The sequence below is a fragment of the Azolla caroliniana genome, unplaced genomic scaffold (genome assembly GCF_043228905.1).
Source record: "Azolla caroliniana isolate FFs.n. ecotype wild unplaced genomic scaffold, voAzoCaro1.0.p SCAF_70, whole genome shotgun sequence".
NCBI lineage: Eukaryota > Viridiplantae > Streptophyta > Polypodiopsida > Salviniales > Salviniaceae > Azolla > Azolla caroliniana.
In genome coordinates this window covers 69,768-89,450 of record NW_028230505.1, presented here as the reverse complement: position 1 = coordinate 89,450, position 19,683 = coordinate 69,768, and the positions used below count along the sequence as shown (strand labels likewise).

General features: G+C 38.7%; 2 protein-coding genes across 5 annotated transcripts; one reads left to right on the top strand and one right to left on the bottom strand.

Moving 5' to 3' along the window:
- The first annotated feature begins 1,189 nt into the window (after positions 1 to 1,189).
- LOC147849398 (uncharacterized) lies at positions 1,190 to 4,270 on the top strand. The gene is made up of 6 exons (XM_087337569.1): positions 1,190 to 1,305; positions 1,627 to 1,788; positions 2,087 to 2,173; positions 2,997 to 3,075; positions 3,368 to 3,445; positions 3,903 to 4,270. Exons 2-6 carry the CDS (start codon positions 1,762 to 1,764, stop codon positions 3,971 to 3,973), a joined length of 342 nt encoding a protein of 113 aa, XP_087193695.1. The 5' UTR covers positions 1,190 to 1,305; positions 1,627 to 1,761; the 3' UTR covers positions 3,974 to 4,270.
- An 8,039-nt stretch (positions 4,271 to 12,309) lies between these two features.
- On the bottom strand, positions 12,310 to 14,890 carry LOC147849397 (glucan endo-1,3-beta-glucosidase 5-like). 4 transcript variants are annotated; one of them, XM_087337574.1, is made up of 2 exons: positions 14,425 to 14,890; positions 12,310 to 12,886 (listed from the first exon to the last, which is right to left on the bottom strand). In XM_087337574.1, exons 1-2 carry the CDS (start codon positions 14,547 to 14,549, stop codon positions 12,847 to 12,849), a joined length of 165 nt encoding a protein of 54 aa, XP_087193700.1. In that variant the 5' UTR covers positions 14,550 to 14,890; the 3' UTR covers positions 12,310 to 12,846. The 4 variants fall into 4 exon arrangements, 1 of the variants encoding a protein (XP_087193700.1); XR_015531786.1 differs by lacking the exon at positions 12,310 to 12,886 and adding an exon at positions 14,179 to 14,336; XR_015531785.1 differs by lacking the exon at positions 12,310 to 12,886 and adding an exon at positions 14,179 to 14,333.
- Between the last annotated feature and the right edge of the window lie 4,793 nt (positions 14,891 to 19,683).

Here is a 19,683-nt window from a genome sequence, read left to right as displayed (position 1 = left end):
TCCATTGAGCATACGAACATGCCCCATGTGAAAACTGATGGCCCAGGGGGAAAGTAGTTAGCAAATATTCTAAGGAGGCGTTGCCATACCAGTTGAGACTCAATGTAGTCCCATTAACAACGTTTTTGAGTTTCAGTTTGTAAATGACAACGAGCACATCTAGAGGATATGCCCATCTTATGTAACCATGTGCATACAGGCAAGGCTCGATGTACAAGTAACCATTGTACATGCAATATTTGTTGTCATTGTTTTCTTGCCCATAGATTAACCCATAATTTAGCAAGGAGCTTCGGAGTAATACTTTGTTGTCTCCAATATTGAAATGCAGTTGGTAACACATCTCGTCTATCCTAAACCACATGTATTCCCAATTGCATAGAATATTGGAAAAAATTAAAGTGAAATGGAGTTGGTAACACATCACGTCTATCCTAAACCACATGTATTCCCAATTGCATAGAATATTGGAAAAAATTAAAGTAAAATGGATTTGTCCACTGATAATCAACAAAGGTTGTTTAGCCAATACCCACAACTTCCAATGTGACCTTATATCCTCTATAGGTGGATCAATATACCATTTACGATCAACGTATCCGATTACCCTTATCTTGTGTTCATTAGCATAAGGATAATTGATTACCATTTCCTTCGATTGGGACAATTCATTTATTTTATCCGCCTCATAAAAACAGAAGCCTCTAAAGCCGCTCAATGTCATGAGTTACTTACCTTGTGGATAGCTACTCCACTTATGACCTCCAAGAATGGCACTTCTTTCTGGCACTTTCAATCACCAAAATGGTTGTTTCCACACATCACGTAGAGTTCAAAACCTTGTAAATTGTTTACACTAATGAAAGGATATCTTTAAAAAAACAAACTCCACTGAGCATAATGTAGGTATGTAGGTATGTATATATGTATGTATATACATATGTATGACATATGTTATGTCTCCATCTGTATTTATGTATGTATGTATGTATGTATGTATGTATGTATGTGTTATGTATGTATGTATGTATGTATGTATGTATGTATGTGTTATGTGTGTTATGTATATATGTATGTATGTATGTATGTATGTATGTGTTATGTGTGTTATGTATGTATGTATGTATGTATGTTATGTATGTATGTATGTATGTATGTTATGTTATGTATGTGCATTTTGTCCGCCAAGGTTTGGACACAGCCATGAAAGCTCATATAGAAAATATAACTACAAATCTCCTTCTTTTGTTCTTTCCTTCTCTTCTTCTCTTGAACACAAGAAAGGAATTAAGGAAAGGAGTGCAGGTGATTCTCTCTCTCTCTCTCTCTCTCTCTCTCTCTCTCTCTCTCTCTCTCTCTCTCTCTCTCTCTCTCTCTCTCTCTCTCTCTCTTAATAGATGGATTTGCATATGTTTGCATGGGAGAAATGCATCAAGCATGATCGAATTATCCCAATTCCTCCTGACAGACATGAAATGTTAGTTTAGTTAGTTATACAATGCATGGTAAATCTATGAGTTTTGTGTGTAGGACAAACTCACAAACATCGGTTTCCCTCCCCTACTCTTTGCTATCATGTGACAATTAGATGTTCAACAGGAGAAAAAGTTGTTTGTCTTGCTACAGAACCAAAGATTTCAATAAAATGCATGCGTTTTCTCTAATTTGTGCCGGCTTGCCTTGGAGATTTTGATGCTCGTTTGACATCACATGAGCCCGCCATCATCTGTTGGAGATATATAATTTGCTGTGACAAATTTGATGGAATCGACCGAATCTCAAATCGATGTATGTATTCATTGTTTGTTAATATGTGTTTTTTGGTCATTACCATCATCTATTTGTCATTGTCCATATTGGATCTCAAATTGATGTATGTATTCACCTTTATTATGTGTTTGTTGTCCATCAATATCCATGCCTGTGTGCCAATTACAAATAAAATTTGTATCATGTCCGAAAGGAAGTGTTCTCATGTAGCAATTCCTTGTCTTGTTTGTGTCTGTGTGTGCAAAGTTAATTTATAATAAAGATATTTTGAATCAAGTAGAGATCATTAATTGAAATTCATTGTATGTAACTGTAGCCAAGATTCGTAGCGGACGATATTGGTCGGATTATAAAGAATTCGATAGATGAGACAATCATGAGTGCTCAATTTCACCATGATAAGGTGAGCCTTCATACTTCAACCTAACAGAAAACACGTAACCAATGTTACACCAATACTAATAACCTAAGTATTTGAATAACGATTGGTGGGCAGAACTTGTCTGATTGGTCTTGAAGTAACAATGATTGTAGTGCATAAAGTGACCATTGTCGATCATTTTAAGCAATAGCCTATATGTTTACTTGCCACATAGCTATTTTATTGATAATCTTAAGGAATAGCCAGTGTATTTGAAAAAGATTTGGCGTGTAAAGTTCATGCATTTCCTCTTCGAGTAAGAGAAGATCGATCAATGTAAGGAATAATGTTTGTATTTGAACAAGACTAGCGAAACTTGTTTAGTTATGGTTATGCACAAGAAGAAGATTAGTGTACTAACTCTTCCAAGTCATATATAGCTCATGGAATGCATCCACCAACAGAATTTGCAAATCCATTGATTTTGGAATAATGACAAGCGAAAACTTCGGGATATCCCTACGTTGTTCTTCATTTCTGAAATGCCGCATCCAATTAACCACTAAAAACGGGAGGAAATGGAGACAGATTGCTCAATTAATATGCTTGACAAGGGTGTTTGCAGAGGAAAATTTGGGAAATAACACACCCCTGACTCCTCAGATATCTACAAGAATATCTTGATGGTTTCAAAAATATTGTGATACCCCTATGTGGCATGAAAGTGATTGTTATTCTTGTTAATCTGAAAACCTCAAGGGCATTTTGGTAAATATACAAAATGCTGGTGGTGTTTTTACCATAATAATATTCATTGCTGTATTCTATGATACTTCTTGATATCATTTCGATAGCTTTGGTTTAGGTCAAACAATGGTCATCAGATGTGGTAGAGCTTTGCATGAAGCGTTTGTCAGACCTTGATAAGCCTTTCAAATATGTAGGTGAGATAGAAATCTCAAGAATAACCTTTTAGGACACATCTAAGCTTGTGTAAATAAACAAAGGAACTAACAACCAAAAAATACCCCTAGCATGTTGGTGTGTCCTAGAATACCTCTTATGTTTCGAAGATTACCTCGGAGACCCTTTCATAGCACGGACTTTATCAAAGAAGCTAGGGGTATTTTTGGTGTTTTGCTCTTAAATGAATTCATTGTGGACAATATGTTTGGGATATGTATATGATGTGGGCATGCTTTTTGCTAATTTTGTTGGCTTTTGTCCATATGAAAGTTACTTGCATTATCATGCAAAAGAATGGAGCCGGAATGACTACTGCCGTGTCATGCTTTTGGGATAGCTCTACCGATGGTACATCACCTACTTCTTTTTGAAGCTAACTTTAAAATATGTTACTTCAAAGACTAAATACAAACCTTTAATCTTCTTACATTGGGTTCATCTATATCAAATAATAACTTGGTAAACTACACAAGTGCACATGTTCTTCAAATATAAATATAAGTATTTGGATATAACTAAGCATTTGATGTACACCAAGCTTCTTATTTCAATCATTGTGAATGCAAAGTTTTGCTTTTTGTGTACTATCTTTTCATAGTCAATGAGTTTTCTCAAAGTTGGGAAGACTTAATGTATGCAACTTTATAAATTTATTGCATTTTCTATTTGTTAGTTCATTTTCATAGATATACAAGAAATTCTTATATGAATGTCAATGTCCAACATAATTGAAAAACACACTAATTCGTTGCATTCAACTTGAATTAAACTACTTCTAATGTCGTTTTCTCTTTATTCCTCATAGGTAGTAGGACCATAAGGTGGGAGAACAAAACGATGTATTGCATTGTAACTATTTTTGGACTCGGAATATGAACTTCGATTGTCAAAGATACTTACGAAATTTTATTTGTAAATTTCCAAGATCATTAGAGTAGTCGTTGTAGAGTCACAAGTATTTGAAAAGTGGTTGGAAATTCACAAAACTCTAAGTGTTTCTATGATTTTAAGTGATTATTTGGGATGTACGTCAAATAATAGTAAAATTATATTCATTGCAAGTCATGGAAAGTTCGAATTGGGACGAAGTTGGAATTGCTAGTGTATGTCACTAATATTGTACATTTTGTCATATAACACTGGGGCCATTAATCAAACATGAACCTTTGAATTCTTGAGGATCGATTGCGGATGAGTTGAAGAATTATCCCAAAGTTATGCATTGCAATATGAATAGTAGTAAATGGTAAAACAGAAATGTCTTAACATGAGTCATTGATACTAAAATAATAGTTTACAATCCTTATTCATTAAGGAATTATCCAAATAATAGGTCACACGACTTCATTCAAGCTATTATCTCTTTCAAAAGCCTTTATGTTTTTGCTGGAAATTCGTTTGTGCAATAACACAATCATTCTTGAAAAAAATAAAATAACACAATCATTCTATCCAAAACTTTTGCTTGCATACTAACATATTCATTGTACGAATGCTTTATGGTTCTCACTGTTGATACATGAAGGATAAGAAACTATACAGTCAAATGCTAATAAATGTAAATGTGAGGTTAAGGTTTTTGAAAAGAAACTTGAAAAGTGTGTATTCCCGGCTTATATTTCAAGATGGTGGTTTGGAGGCTGCACACATTGCACTCATTTCTCCTTCAAAGATGACTTAAATTTAAATTTCCAAAACACTACAAAGAGAATGAGTGATAACCTTACATCAAATTATTTGGATAAACCTTTCATACTTAATCCAAATAAACCTTTCATAATTAATCAATCCATTGACATTAATCATAAAGTTTTCACACCACCTTCCCATTCCATTGAAGAGTATTGTAATTGTGTTATTTCCAAAGGCTATTAAATCTAAATATTGGCATACACCTAACATACTTAAGTTTTCTTGTTACAAAGAGCTTGGGTAACAATTGACACAAAGATATGATATCAATTATTATATGATACAAAGACTTTTAGTAACTATTATATGATACAAAGACTTTTGGTAACTTCGTCATTATGTAGTGCCTACGATCTCACATTTTCAACCTAGATTACGAACATAGTCATATTCATATTGAGCTTTGGAGAGTAGTCGTGTGATTGGAAGAAAGAATCTTGTGTGGATATGTATGTTTATTCTATTAATTTGAGAAGCCTCGAACGAAAAGCCTTTAAATATCCATAAAATATATCGATTTGTTTTCTCTTCATTGGTTTTTCCTTCGATAATCAGTTTCAAAAGGGTGACTCGTGTGCAATACGACACAAAGCACAATGAGAAAAGCATAATCATGTAAAAGACTTTAGATATGCCCTCAAAATTATTGTTAAACAAGTTGTAAGATTCAGGTATATCGCCTTAAAGTCTCAAACAGTGGGTTTGATGCTTTGTATTTCTTTGAAAACTCTTTGTAGATTTTGTTTGAGATCATTTTCTAAAGAGATAGCTCCACAACTTGACATTGACACGTGGTTGCAAAGAGCCAAAACTAGGCAAAACTTAAATTCTTAAACTTCTATCATAGTATAAATGTCAATAAAGTGGCTAATGTTATCCATTTTCAATTTTGTCATATAGGAGTGGTGAGATGAAATAGATCAATGGATCCCATTTTTTATTGATTTGTATATGGTCAATGGATCCCATGTCTCTCTCTCTCTCTCTCTCTCTCTCTCTCTCTCTCTCTCTCTCTCTCTCTCTAGGGTTGACTCGAGGCTATAGGGTAAACAACGAAAATTGAAGGGCATTTCATTGTTTTTACGACGGGGTATTTCACACTTCTTCCGACCATCACTAACTAAAGTCGAGCTTGTTTCAACTTTGAAACCAAGTAAAAGTGCTCAAGAACAATGTGTGTGTGTGTGTGTGGTGGGGCTTGGCACACAGCTGGAACACACTAAGGAAACTATATCTTTCAAAAGCAAAGAATAATTTGCAATCATAGTACCAACTTTCAAACTACATATTTATGTCACATCCGTTCTCATGTATAACCCACTCATTTCATTTCAAGTGAAATTCAAGAGCGAATTTGCAGCTATGTGCTCTCAATTGTATGCCAATTGCTAATCCTTAATTGCCAATCAGTACTCAATCCATTCCTTTGGCTCCTGAATTCTTCTTCTTACACGAACCAATATAGCCCATTGTGAAATATAGGATCGGCATAGCCAAAAAATGATATAGTGTACTCTAGTGCCTCTAATGTTGCATCTTGCTCAGCAATGACCCAAGACAAGCATAAGTTCGGTACTACCACGCATGTCATTCGTGTGGTTCATGTCTTCTCGCCCACCCTCACCGTGACTTGCTCGAATCCCGCCTACTTCCCATCTCTAGTTCAACTCCTAACCGGGAACCATGACTCATCCCATCAAGTAGATGGTGTCAATGGTCATCCAATACTCCAAGATTTCAATAGTAAAGATTGTCCCCATTCCAGTGGTCATCTAGTAGCTGGCCATAGTTCAGTGATTGGTCACTCATATCAATTCCCACTTCAATTAGACGATGAGCTTCACACCACTCCCCAACAAAATCGACAAATCCATGAGCTTGTTGATCTCACACCACATAAATTGGATGATCCGATCCATGCGAATGATGCAAGTTGTAAAGCGAATCATATGGCGGCATTAGTAGATTATGGGCTTCACGATGACATCAATGTTCAATCCATTGAGGATATCAACAGTAGCTATTATGATCAACATTCCTTTAGTCTGGATGCCTTACATGAATATGATGATGACCTTCACATCGTGCGATCCATAGATGATGTTAATCACGATTTCTCTAATTGTCGATACAATGAAGATCTTTATGACTCATACACACCTTCAATTGTCCATGATGATTATATCCTTCAAGAATTGCATGGAAATTGTGGTGTGACATCCTAAAAATGAATTTACTTCTGACCACAATACAATGGGGCCATTATGAGCAAATGTTGTGTATGATGCAACTACCTCATTTTGTTGTTTCATAAATGAAAATGATGATTCATATTAGGTTATGGTTGCCCCTCATCATTAGCCCTTTAATTTTGGAAGCAAGCTGGTTTGATGATTTGCTTATAGAAAAGCCCACAAATTTCCCACTAGCACTCAATCTTCCTATGCATATCTATGTTTTCATATAGCTGTAGGTCACGATTCTGTGTTTCACATTGTTTTATGCGGCAAGCCTCCACTGAAAAGGATCTAGAGTCAATCATTAGCTTAACTCAAATGGGCCAATAGATCGATAGACTCGCTATATGTAAAGCCTCACATATACCCCGTGCATTGTAATAATGATGTTTTAAGGCATACTGTAACATTCAATCTTCGTACATATTTCGCAAGACAAAACACACACGATATAGGTTTGAGAAATGACGCGAAGTTTGTCGGAGCTTTAGTGATATGTTTTTTTTTCCGAAGATGGGAAAGAATCTCGAATCATTAGGGTGGAGATCGCGCTATATTGCCAGGTAGTAGATCCAATTTGATGTGGTTAGGACTCAAGTGATCAGTACAACAAAAGTGCCCATTATAAGGGTTCCACAAATTGATCGCATTCTGCTTCTTCTTTTTGAGTTTAGCGGGTGTTTACGATTGATTGTTGACATTACTATTTTACTACAGAAAAAGCTTTTCTGTAGTGCATCGAAGATAGTTCATTAATCAATGAAGTTTCTTTGACAATTTGAATCCTCGCATCATCACTGTGGTCTCCTGTTTACCAAAATTGTAATTACTAATTTGTGACCATGTTATATTCCTTGCATTATAAATGGATGACCATTCATTAACAAATCATATCTCTGTCTCCTGGAAATAATTCAATGGCTATTCTTGCTTCTTTCTTTTATGTCTAATGAAGTATGTCCTCATCTCTTTCTTTCCTAATTTCAAGCAGACATATTTCCATATCTTGGATCTAAGCTTTCCACGAAGTATATGAAAAATGCAAAGGGTCGAGGTATTTAAGGAATCTCACCTTTCAATGGTTTATGAAAACATTGTAGGAAAAGAAACCACTAGGAGATGTGCATTGGGTGGGTTGGGTCGTTGTATTTCCTAATGTATTTCCTAATGTATTTCAATGAATCAAAATGTAACCACAAATATACTTTTGCTAAAAAATCCTGCTACTCCATTCTAAGTACTAAACCTTCTTATTTCATACTTGGGCCATATTCATTATCATATTAATATATACCCCCTAGGGCTCTTCTATTTCAAGTTTGCTTCATATCTGCATCCTATTTCAAGTTATAAGCTTTCAGATGCTATTGAAAATACATACTCTGTTTTTATACATTTCTTTTATCAAGCGTCTTTTGCTGTAATAAATAATTCATTTAAAAAAAGAAAAAGAAAAATAGAAACTCAAACAATAAGTAAAAAAAAGACTCAGAAAATATAAAAAATAAAGGGACAAAAACAACACACACACAAAAAAAAAAGCAGCAAACGACAGTTTTTATATTTTTGTTTTTTTTCCTTCTTTTTTTTTTCTTTATTATCATCCTTTTTCGTCCGGACATCAGGAAAGAAAGAAAAACGACAGGCCTCAGGTGCCTGCCACGTGGCAAGCAATCATTGTTGTGCTGACGCGGTGCCACGTGTCAGAAAACGCAGAGAGAAACGCAAACGAATTTGCACCAAACGCAGAAAGCAGAGAAACGCAAATCCCCCCCCCCAGAAAACGCAGGGGGCAGGCAAACGCAGAAACATTTGGGGCCGAAAACGCAACGCAAAGGAAATGCGTTTGCCAACACATTTCCCCTATAAAATCCTGCAACCTCCCAACCCTAACCCTAACCCTAACCCTAACCCTAATTCCCGATTTTCTCCAGAATAGCACATCACCTCTCTCTCTCTCTCTCTCCCTCTCTCTCAATCCCTCAATCCCCTTGCATCCATCTCTATCCCCATCCCATCTGCCACATTTCCCCTATAATATCCTGCAAACCCATAATTCTAACCCTAATTCCTCCTTACAAGCTAGCTCACTCCAATCCAATCCAATCCAATCCATGGATATGCGCCTACCAACCCATTGCTCCTCCTCCTCCTCCTCCATTGCTGTCAACACTCGTCACCACCAAGAGGTTGCAGCAATTGAGCAGCGAATCATGAATATTGCTGCGAGTCCTCTACCAAATTCGATTCCAGTCTTGGTGGACCTGCTGCACAAACTTCAGCCACTCATCCGGCTCCAGAAGGACGTCCACATTCTCACCGACACCCGCATTGGCAAGGCCGTCCACAAATTAACCAAACACCCTTCTCCCGCCATCGCCTCCCTCGCCAAAGCCCTCATCTCTGCGTGGAAGAAGCTCCTCCACCATCACAGCAGCAGCGGCAGCTATGAAGAGAAGATGCAGATTACAAAACGGAAGCTAGCTGCTGGTTATGAGCGAGAGCTTTTGGCAAAGCGGCAACGCACCATCTGCCTCCTCCAGCCAGAAGAACTACAGGAGCAACAATTGGGTCATCATCACCTGGTCCACAAGCAGCAACATACACTTAGGAAATGGAGGAAGGCCAAACCCAATATACTCAGTCGGATGCGGGTCGCTGCATTATCCTCTTCTTCAAAGGAAAAGAAGCGGCTGTTTCAGCAGCAACACAAGGTCATGGAGGTGAAAAGGAGTCTGCCACAGCAGCGACAACAGCAGTTCGACAGCCTTGAATCCGGCAATTACAAGATTATCCGGAAATCCAAGTTTAAATTTGTCATTAAGAAGCTTCGGCCTCACCACAGCGTCCCTAGGCATTCACAGTCTCCTTAGGTTTACATAGGAGCACAGCCTCCCTAGACATACATACATCTCTTGTTTTGTAAATCGAAGACTGTTCATTAATCGATGAAGTTTCTTTGATAACTTGTCTCTCACCATCATATAAAATGGTCTCCTGCTTATTAAAATTGCACCTACTAATTTGCTACCTTGTTATATTTCGTGGCTAATAAATGGACGATCATTTGGTAACAAATCATGTCTCTCTGTCTCCTGAAACTTATGACTCTTGCATCCTTTTTTATCATTCATCACCTTGTTTATGATCTTTTTTGTCTCAATCTAATAATTACTTCTGTCAAAATCTGAAGCCCCATTGTACGAGAAACTCAGATATTGAGCAGAAATGTGATTCGCAACGACCATCTCTTTTCTATCAACACTCTTTCGTTCCTAATTTCTAACAGACACATTTCCATATGTTGTCGAATCTAAGTTTTCCTCCCAAGCAGATATTTGAGCCTTCATCAAACGGCAATTGTCAAGGTGTAGCAATGTGTGGATTCAATGCCATCACTCTAAGAGGAATATAAAATGTTAACGGTGAGAAACTATTACCCATTAGAATTGTTTTCAGGGGTGTATATATCTTCATCATCATGTACACCTAGCTTATCGAACTATAATTAACCGCTTATTCCACAGTGGGCCCAATGACCATTGTTTACCATGCCTTGCATCAATGACACGAGAACACTTTTATTTGTAATTCACAAAGACTCCTCAACTAGTTTTGTCGTCATGTGAGACTCATGGAGATATCATTAAGTTATATCTACTGTACACTTATTGCGAAAAGTATCTCCTCATACATTTTTGACAAGGGCACATAATCTCTTCACGCACTTGTTTGTCATGACATAGTGGCCTTCCAAATCGGCAATGTTAGTAATAATGTGGATGAAATGGTTATAATGGAACGAAATGAATTAATTGTGATAAACCGGTAACTATAGTATCCTCCAAATTCTGAGTCGGAATTGCATAGTTGATGAATACAAACATTATCAGTCTATGAGAGGAGAAATGTCATACTTTTCGTAAGTATACTAAGTTGGCATTGCATAGTAGATCAATACAAATACAGTCGACCTATTTAAGGACAAACATAATTTTCTTAAAAGTTAAATCACCATAGTAGATACATCCACAAGTTTGAATGTCAACTACTGGCTCACATGCACGCAATTAATACAGGCACTCAATATAAAAGATGTGTCAAATTGGTGAATGGACAAAGCTACGATTTCGATGAGAGAGAAGGATCATTCTCATTTGTTGTTAATGAGTACTTTAAATTAAAGCTGCTGATTGCAGTTTGGAATTGCAACTCGGCACTTTAGATATACCCGGGCAGAAATGGAAGAGATCATGAGAAATGCTCTTCATTATAGAAATGCACCAGAGCCCAGAGAGAGCTTCGATTGAGAAATGTAAAGAAAAAAATCCTCAACTAGTTTGTCGTGAGATCATCAAGTTATATTGATAGTACACTTAATACGAAAAGTATCTCTTCCTACAAAAGGTGGTCAAACAAGTGTGGTTGAGCTTGTTTTTTCTTAACTCTAAGAAACCTTGTTATAGGCACAGTGAATTCACCATCCGTTGATGAATCGAAGCTTGTAGTGTCATTGGAGCACCACTATGTTTGTCTCTATTTGAGCTCAAGCAATCTTCCTCATCAAAGGGGTGAGGCTTGTGTGAGCCATGAGCTATTGGTATACTCCGTCCGCGTTCAATAGATCCATGATTAATGATTCGAAGCTTGTCGTGCTCTAGCAATCTCCTTCATCAAAGGGGTGAGGCTTCAGTAGGTATTGGCATACTCCACATTGTAGATGCTCCAAGGGATCATCCAATTTATGTGGTGTGTGATCAACAAGCTCACAGATTCATCGATTCTGTCGAAGAGTGGTGGCAAGCTCATCATCTAATTGAAGTGGGAATTGGTATGAGTGACCAACCACTGAACTATAGCCAACTACAAGATGACCACTGGATTGGGGACAATCTATAGCAATTGAAATCTTGGACTATTGGATGAGCATTGACACCATCTACTTGATGGGATGAGTCATGGTTTCAGGTCATGGGATTTATATGAGTCATTCTCTGTGTCTTGGCCTATCTATGTAACGTATACCCTTGTTGTTCGTAAACTCGGAAACTATGTATCATTGCACTTAGACTTTGTGTCATTATGCTAGAGTTTGTTACCAACATACTTAAGTTTCTATATATGGAAACATTCAAGCTTTATAGGTTTTTAAAATTTTCGTCCATGCAGTATTGGGTTTAATCATGCCTAGACCTTCAACCATCATTGATTTGGAGTGAGTTTAAACATTTATTTTCAAATGATACAATTAAATCCATCGAAATTAAATAAATCTTAGTATGGTAAAATCAAGCTTTGATATTTAGGTTTGAGGGACAAATTTACTAACATGACAACAATTCCATCTCTAATAAGAAAAGTTCAAAATGTCTATCTCAATGTAGGATTTATTTATTTTTAATAAGATTTCATTCAAGAATATGCTTCCGTTAGGTTGTCTGGAAATTATCATTAATGATCACTAATGATAACTAATGATGTTGTCTAGAAGACCGTGAGGACAAAATACTTCACGCATAACTAGATTTGTTGTGCCATTTTAGTACATCGATCAACTACTATTAAGATAGTATTGAATCATTTACAATCTGGAAGATTTGTAGTAAAAATTAAAGACATACATTGCCATGGCTTGCTCAGATCTAGATATGTCAAGATGGATTTGTGTACATAAAGTCAATGAATCTGGAAGTCCATCACATTTCAGGCAAGAACAATACCATGGCATACATGCTATCAAGGTGACATGCTTTTACAATTGATTCGTAAACATTCTTCATAGCATAATATGTACTCATTCTGGCATTGAGTTCCGTATGCCTATGCCGCCAGAAATGGTTCATTACCTACTGCAATGTATCTGTAATGTATTTTCAAAGGAGTATATAAGCAGAGATTAGCGAATTATTCATAAATTTCTTAGCATCATATATATAATTCTGAGGCTAAATTTTGAATGTAACAAGAGATGGTTGGTTTCGTAAGGCATCAATTTCATCTCAGTTCTAAGAAAAAGCAATGTTTTGACACTTTCATAGATAAAAGAAGACGGAATGATCAGAGTTATAATTTGGATCGGTGCATAGTCACAAATGAATCTGTTCTAAAAGCAATATTGGGCATACTCCACGGGAACATTGTGTTTTGCATATACATAATCTAGCAGATCGACTAATTGGGACAACATTTATTCGGATTATGATGGCTACCGAGCTAGTCAAGACAAGGTCAAATCTCCTACTGACCAAGCATTTGAACCTTCGTTGAATCTAAAAAGGTAAGAGAACCATAAACGAGCATAAGGTGTGAATAATATTCACGTATGCTGCTTTTCTGCATAATGCGGAAGTAATTGATAGCAGAAAGATAAACTCTTTGGTACCTGATGGCAAAAGCTTCAATATTTATTGCAAGTTGAGGTGAGATAATATATATAGAAAGATATATAAATTCCACTCGGTGAATACGAGAGTAACGTTTGAATCCGGTTGGAGACTTGACGGCAATGTCCCTTGAAATGTCATAAGAAAGAAACAATGTTGTGCTTGACAACAGCAAATTACTGAGAACAACGTGGCGAAGGAAAGTTTCGTTCATCTTCATTTAACAACATCGTACACTCTTATCATTATGTTTCCTTCAGAACGCAACTTTCTTCCGCAAACTCTTCCAGATCATACTAATCCTTTAAGTTGTACGTCTTTTTGTGCTGAATTGCCCTTCTGTAAGCAGCAAAATGCAACGGCAATGGATTGATGATGAGTAGATTAGATTAAATAGCAAGGTCCTGGAAATGTGATCTAATAAGAGAATCTAATGCTGAAAACCTAGGTTTTTGGGGACGAACACAGAGAAAAGAAAAGCTTCGTCGCACATATATAAATCACTAAAGGAGCAAACTAAACGGTTTTCATTCTTGTGTATACAGCAGATCAATGCATAACAAAGAAGATTGAAGATCAAGGATCAAGGATAAAGAGTCATCATGACACGGAGACACAGAGAAAAGCCACTGTCTAATAATCAACGAGCTCTATAACTGCAGCAGGTTCTGCGATATAGAGTTAATTGTTCACACGGAAAATGGTTCACTCCTAACAGTTTCTCCCATTCTCAAATAATCTCAAAGCTCACACGCTAGACTCTTACCAAGATTTCTAGATAATGCCAGCTCTTTGAAACTTTGACCGTATTTTAACTCGTTTTTGGGAAAATTCCCCTTTGATTGCCACGTTTACTACGCATTATTGCACAAAAGTTCCGAATCATGCTATTTATTTGATGTTTAACTCGTTTCTGATCGAATTCTTCTTCCATAAGTAAGCGAGCGACAACAGAGGAACAGGTCAAATAAAATGAAGAAAAGCAGCTACAAAAAAGGACGTATTCCATACTTACTTGACATTCACTCCTCCTTTCCCCATGAAAGCTGTGAGGTTATATTGTATCCACGCATCTGCAGCAGCAGCAGCAGAAGAAGAAGGAGCAACGCTGTGAAGAAATACGTTAGGAATTCCGACCATAACCTAGATTCCTGAGCCAGCGAGAGCGGGGAGAGCAGATGGAATGGCCTCGAGGAGCTTCACCTTAGAAATGATGTTGGAGAGAAGCATTTGAACCACATTGCGAGCAGGAACATGGTGAGCAGTGATGTCTCCGCAGTTGAATCCGAGCGCAGAAGCAGGAACCAGAACCAGGGTTTGAGGAGGAGAAAGAAGGAGAAACAGGAAAAAGATGATGAGGGATGGAAGGAAGGAATGGGAGCGGGAGGCAGTGAAGAGTGTGGAAATGGGGATGGGGATGGAGACGCCGTGGCCAATGCCGCCATAGCGGATCTGCATGAGAAGGAATGCAAGAAGGAAGTGAAGCACAGAGAAGGAGGAGGACTAGAACGTCGATTCGTTTCTCCTCCTTCTTCTTCGTTCTCTCTCTCTCTCTCTCTCTCTCTCTCTCTCTCTCTCTCAATATTGGGAACTCTACCATATGCTCATGAGTAGGGATTGTGCCCTTGCATGGAAGAGACTACGGGAACCGAGACCACAAACACCCATCGAGGATCCCAATATTTGGCACACATATACCGAGAGACTTTACCATGTCCCGAACCAACCACCCATTCCAATGCCCTCCACACCTCGACCTACCATGGGGACACTTTTCACGACCTCTAGGGTCACGAAGGTCATAAAAAAATTACAACATAGGAAATCCATGGACCACACAGGATTGCGAGCCGAGCACATCATATATGCTCGAGAGTGCCTAGCTCCCCTTCTCACTCTAATCTTCAACCGCGCCCTCGCCGAGGGTTTTCCACCACAATGGGCCATGAACACTGTGGCCCCTATACATAAAGGAGGGGACCCAATGGACCCAAATACATATAGGACCATTATGATAGGTCATACGCTTGCTAAACTATATGGTGCAGTAATGGAAGCGGAGCTCAGTGATTATATGGAAACATTAAGTCTTCGAGCACCTGAGCAGGCTGGCTTTAGACGAGCCTTCTCCACTATTGACCACATCTTCACACTTAGGTGCTTAATTGACCAAACAAAGGCTCGTAAGAAGAAACTATATTGTTGCTTTGTGGACTTTCGCAAAGCCTTTGATACAGTACCTAGGGAGAGGTTGTTTGATAGACTTAAGAGCTTGGAGATACCAAATGACATGATTTGGGCCATTTATGCCCTATATGAGCAAGTCTATGGGCGCGTAAGATGCCCAGGTGGCCTATCCGATTGTTTCACTAGCACCATTGGTGTAAAACAGGGTTGCCCCCTATCACCGACTCTTTTTGGGATCTACATTGATGAGATCACTGATTTTATTGCTCGTAAGGGAGGCAAAGGAGTGGCTATTGGGGATACGCAAGTTAGTCTCTTACTCTACGCAGACGACATTGTCTTGCTCTCGGAGTCGGAACACGACCTACAAAAGCATCTTAATGCCCTAGATGACTTTTGTACACAACGAGGACTGGTAGTGAATCTAGCGAAAACTAAAGTCCTTATCTTTCATACATCGCCCAGAGTTAGGAGTAAATGTCACCTCATCCTCTCTCATAAACTAGTTGAGGTGGTGGGATCTTATGTATACTTGGGAGTCACTTTTAGTGCTCGCTCAGGTAAATTCTCGATGACCCAGGCAGCCAAAGATAGGCTAACGAGAGGATATGCATCCCTCTCACTCTTAGAGAGACAATGCCACCAAGCATACTTTCAAGAGCCACGGACTAAGGGATGGCTTTTCGACTCATTAGTGACCCCGTCCCTCATGTATGCATCAGTAGTATGGGCTCCAGGTCTACCATCTTTCATGTGGACGCAATTGGAGAGACCTTTAGTGGTGATGTTATCACGTCAACTCCGAAGCAAATCGACAGTACCACATGACATTATTAGAGCGGAGTTTAGCCTACCCCCGATGTTAGTAGAAGCACTCTTTCAAGTGGTAGCTTTTATTCATCGGATACATAGTCAACCACAAGATAGGATATCCCGTCGAGCCTTTGAGGCATCCCGATCCTTACATGTGTCTGGAGACACCAACTCTTGGTATAGCATTGTGGTGAGTTGGTTATTTGCAAATGGCATAGACATTAATAACCTACCTCCCCTTAAGTACAACCATGGGACTGATCAAACTTTAATCTCTCGTGAAGATCGTAATAAAGTGATACGCCAAGAAATATGGCAAATCTACACTCGATACAAATGGATCACCCCACGAGTGCCACTCCCATCTAAAATGGTGTACTATAAGGAACACTTCTTGCACTTCTCTAAGTTAGGGTTTATTACACGACCAAGATACCTAGATACTTTCTTATCAAATGCACTAAGGGTGGCCATTGGACAACTTAGGATATCATCTCACCAACTTGAGATTGAGAATGGTCGAGCTAATAGAGTCCTTAGAGAGGAAAGGCTATGTAGGTTATGCCACATAGAGATAGAGGATGAGTATCACTTCACATGCAAGTGCCCAACTTATGCCGAGATACGGGCGGAATACCAAGACATACTAGGACCCTCTCCCACCCTCTCCAAACTATTAGATACCCCGAGTGTAAAGAGACTAGGTAGGTATATCTTAGAGCTAAAACAACATAGGGAGGATAAATTACAAAGTGTTAATCATAACCCTTTTACTACTCATCAACATGTACCTAGTGTAATTTTTCAGGAACATGGGGAGACGATGAATGTGGATACACTTATGCCGCTCGGCCTCTCCCTTGAGGAAGCAGAAATACAAAGAGCAACCAAACGTCCTCGGATGTTGGGCTTCAACACAAGTCAACGTGGAGTAGAAAAGATTAAGAAGATAAGGGAACGTGAGCTACGTCGACTCGAAGCTATGGTTGGGGTACCTCTTACATGGGGACCACGGGCCACATCCACATCATGGCAACCCTTTGACCCCCCGCTTCTCTTCGAGAGACTTGGATGGAAATGAAATTAGGCCTAGTATAGAATCATTCTCATTGTAGAACATGTTTTTTTTATATAGAACATGTTTGTTGTTTTCTTAGAACTATTTAGCTTAAACTCTATTTTATCTTATTTTTATTTTTACTTTCGATGAATGGGTAAATATCCCATTTTTGTTGTACACCATTTGTCTCATGGGCCAATTTTGGCCTTAGAAGACGTTAATATATCTTTCTTTCTTCTTCTTTCTTTCTCTCTGTATGTGTATGTGTATCTGTACAGTGTGTGTGTATTCTACATGTATTCTAAGTATTCTAAACGTATTCCAAGTATTCTAAACGTATTCCTAGTATTTTACACGTATTCTAACTATTTAACGTATTGAACGCATTCTATCTATAAAATACGTATTCTAAGTATTTTTTTTTAAAAGTTAGAATACTTGTAGAATACTTAGAATATGTATTCTACGCGTATTTTATGCTAAGTATTTTACAACAATGGACCCGACTATGTTGAAACCGGGAATGACACGATACACCCCATTCAACATGTCGGCAATGTCCCATTCGGCGAAGAAGGGAATCAAACCTACATAAAAAATGTCTTACATGTTCCAACAATAATGAAGAATCTGGTCTCAGTTGGCCAAATCGTGGAACAAGTCATGCAAGTTCGGTTCAAAAAGGAAGGCCGAATTATCGCTCACGGTCGAAGACACGGCCGAATGTTCATCCTCGAATCGAACGAGGTGAAGTCGGTCATGTTCGCAAAGACCTCAAAGTTGAAACTGTCTTGAAATTGTGACACAAACGAATTGGCCACATCAATCTCCAAAAGCTTAAAGGAATACAGTCGAAAGGAGTCATAATCAGACTCCCAACATTTTTCGAAAAGGAGATAGTTGGTGTATGTGAAGCCTACCAATTCGGCAAACCACACCGACAACCATTCCCAAAAGAGAGGAATGTGACCAAAGGGATCCTGTATGTGGTACATTCGGATGTATTGGCATTCGGTGGTTGTTGATACTACGTCACATTCATCGACGACTTCTCTAGGCACACCTAGATCTACACGATGCGACAAAAGAGCGGTGTTCAAACACTTCCAAAAGTTCAAGAATGAAGTGGAAAAGACAACCAACTGGCATGTCTGATACCTTCAATCATATGGGGGCAATGAATATTTCTCTAATGCCTTCACAACATTCCTTCGATAAGAAGGAATTTGACAAGAATTTAGATGCCAACAAACACCTCAACAGAACAGTGTAGCCAAACAGAAGAATTAGGATATACTCGAGGTTGCACGGGCAATGATGAATGAGAAACATCTGCCGAAATCGTATTGGGTTGAAGCGGCGAACACGACCTTCTATCTAATGAACTAATGCACGACATCCGAAGTGCATGATATCACCCCCTAAGAAAAGTTCTACAAAAAGAAGCTGAACTTGTCCCACGTCCGGATATTTGGCTCGATCGCATTTGTACACATTCCCGATGATAAGCAACAAAAGCTCGATCCGAAATCGGAGAAGTGTATCCTTGTGGGGTACTCGCTCGAACAGAAGGGGTATAAGTGCTTCAACCCATCCACCAAAAAGGTGCGAGTGAGCAAGGATGTCGTATTCATCCGATCATCCAATCGAAACCGATTTCGATAATGCCTCGGAGGAGGACGACCGACTAAGGCTCAAATAAGAAGAGAGTCCAGTCTCAACTAGGTTGAGTGGACCATAGGAGCCCCCGAGTGACCAAAGCATGTCACGGTCGAGTCCGAAGATGGACAAAGGGAAGGCCAAAATGCCTGAGTACGAAGACTCTGTGGGAATCGAATCGAAACACTCACCCGATAGTGAGTTTAGTGGCTTGGATTTATCCATCATACCAAGGGCCGAGAAGATGAACACAAAAATTAATGCACGAACTACGGTGAGCGAGTCGAATTCCTCAATGCTTCTAACATTGTTGTGCGACATGTAGGTTTCAGGAGCCGGCTTGTTGAATGAGGGGGAGCATTTGTTGGAGATAAAGCCGCATTTTGAAGGATCTGGGCATTCCCATCAAGGATCCGATGGTCCTATATTGTGACAACATGAGCAGTATCTACCTAGCTCGGAACCCTATATTCCACGTGCGGACTAAACATATCGAAGTTCACTACCACTTCATCCGAGAGTGCATTCAAGTTGGAGATGTCGATTTATAGCACA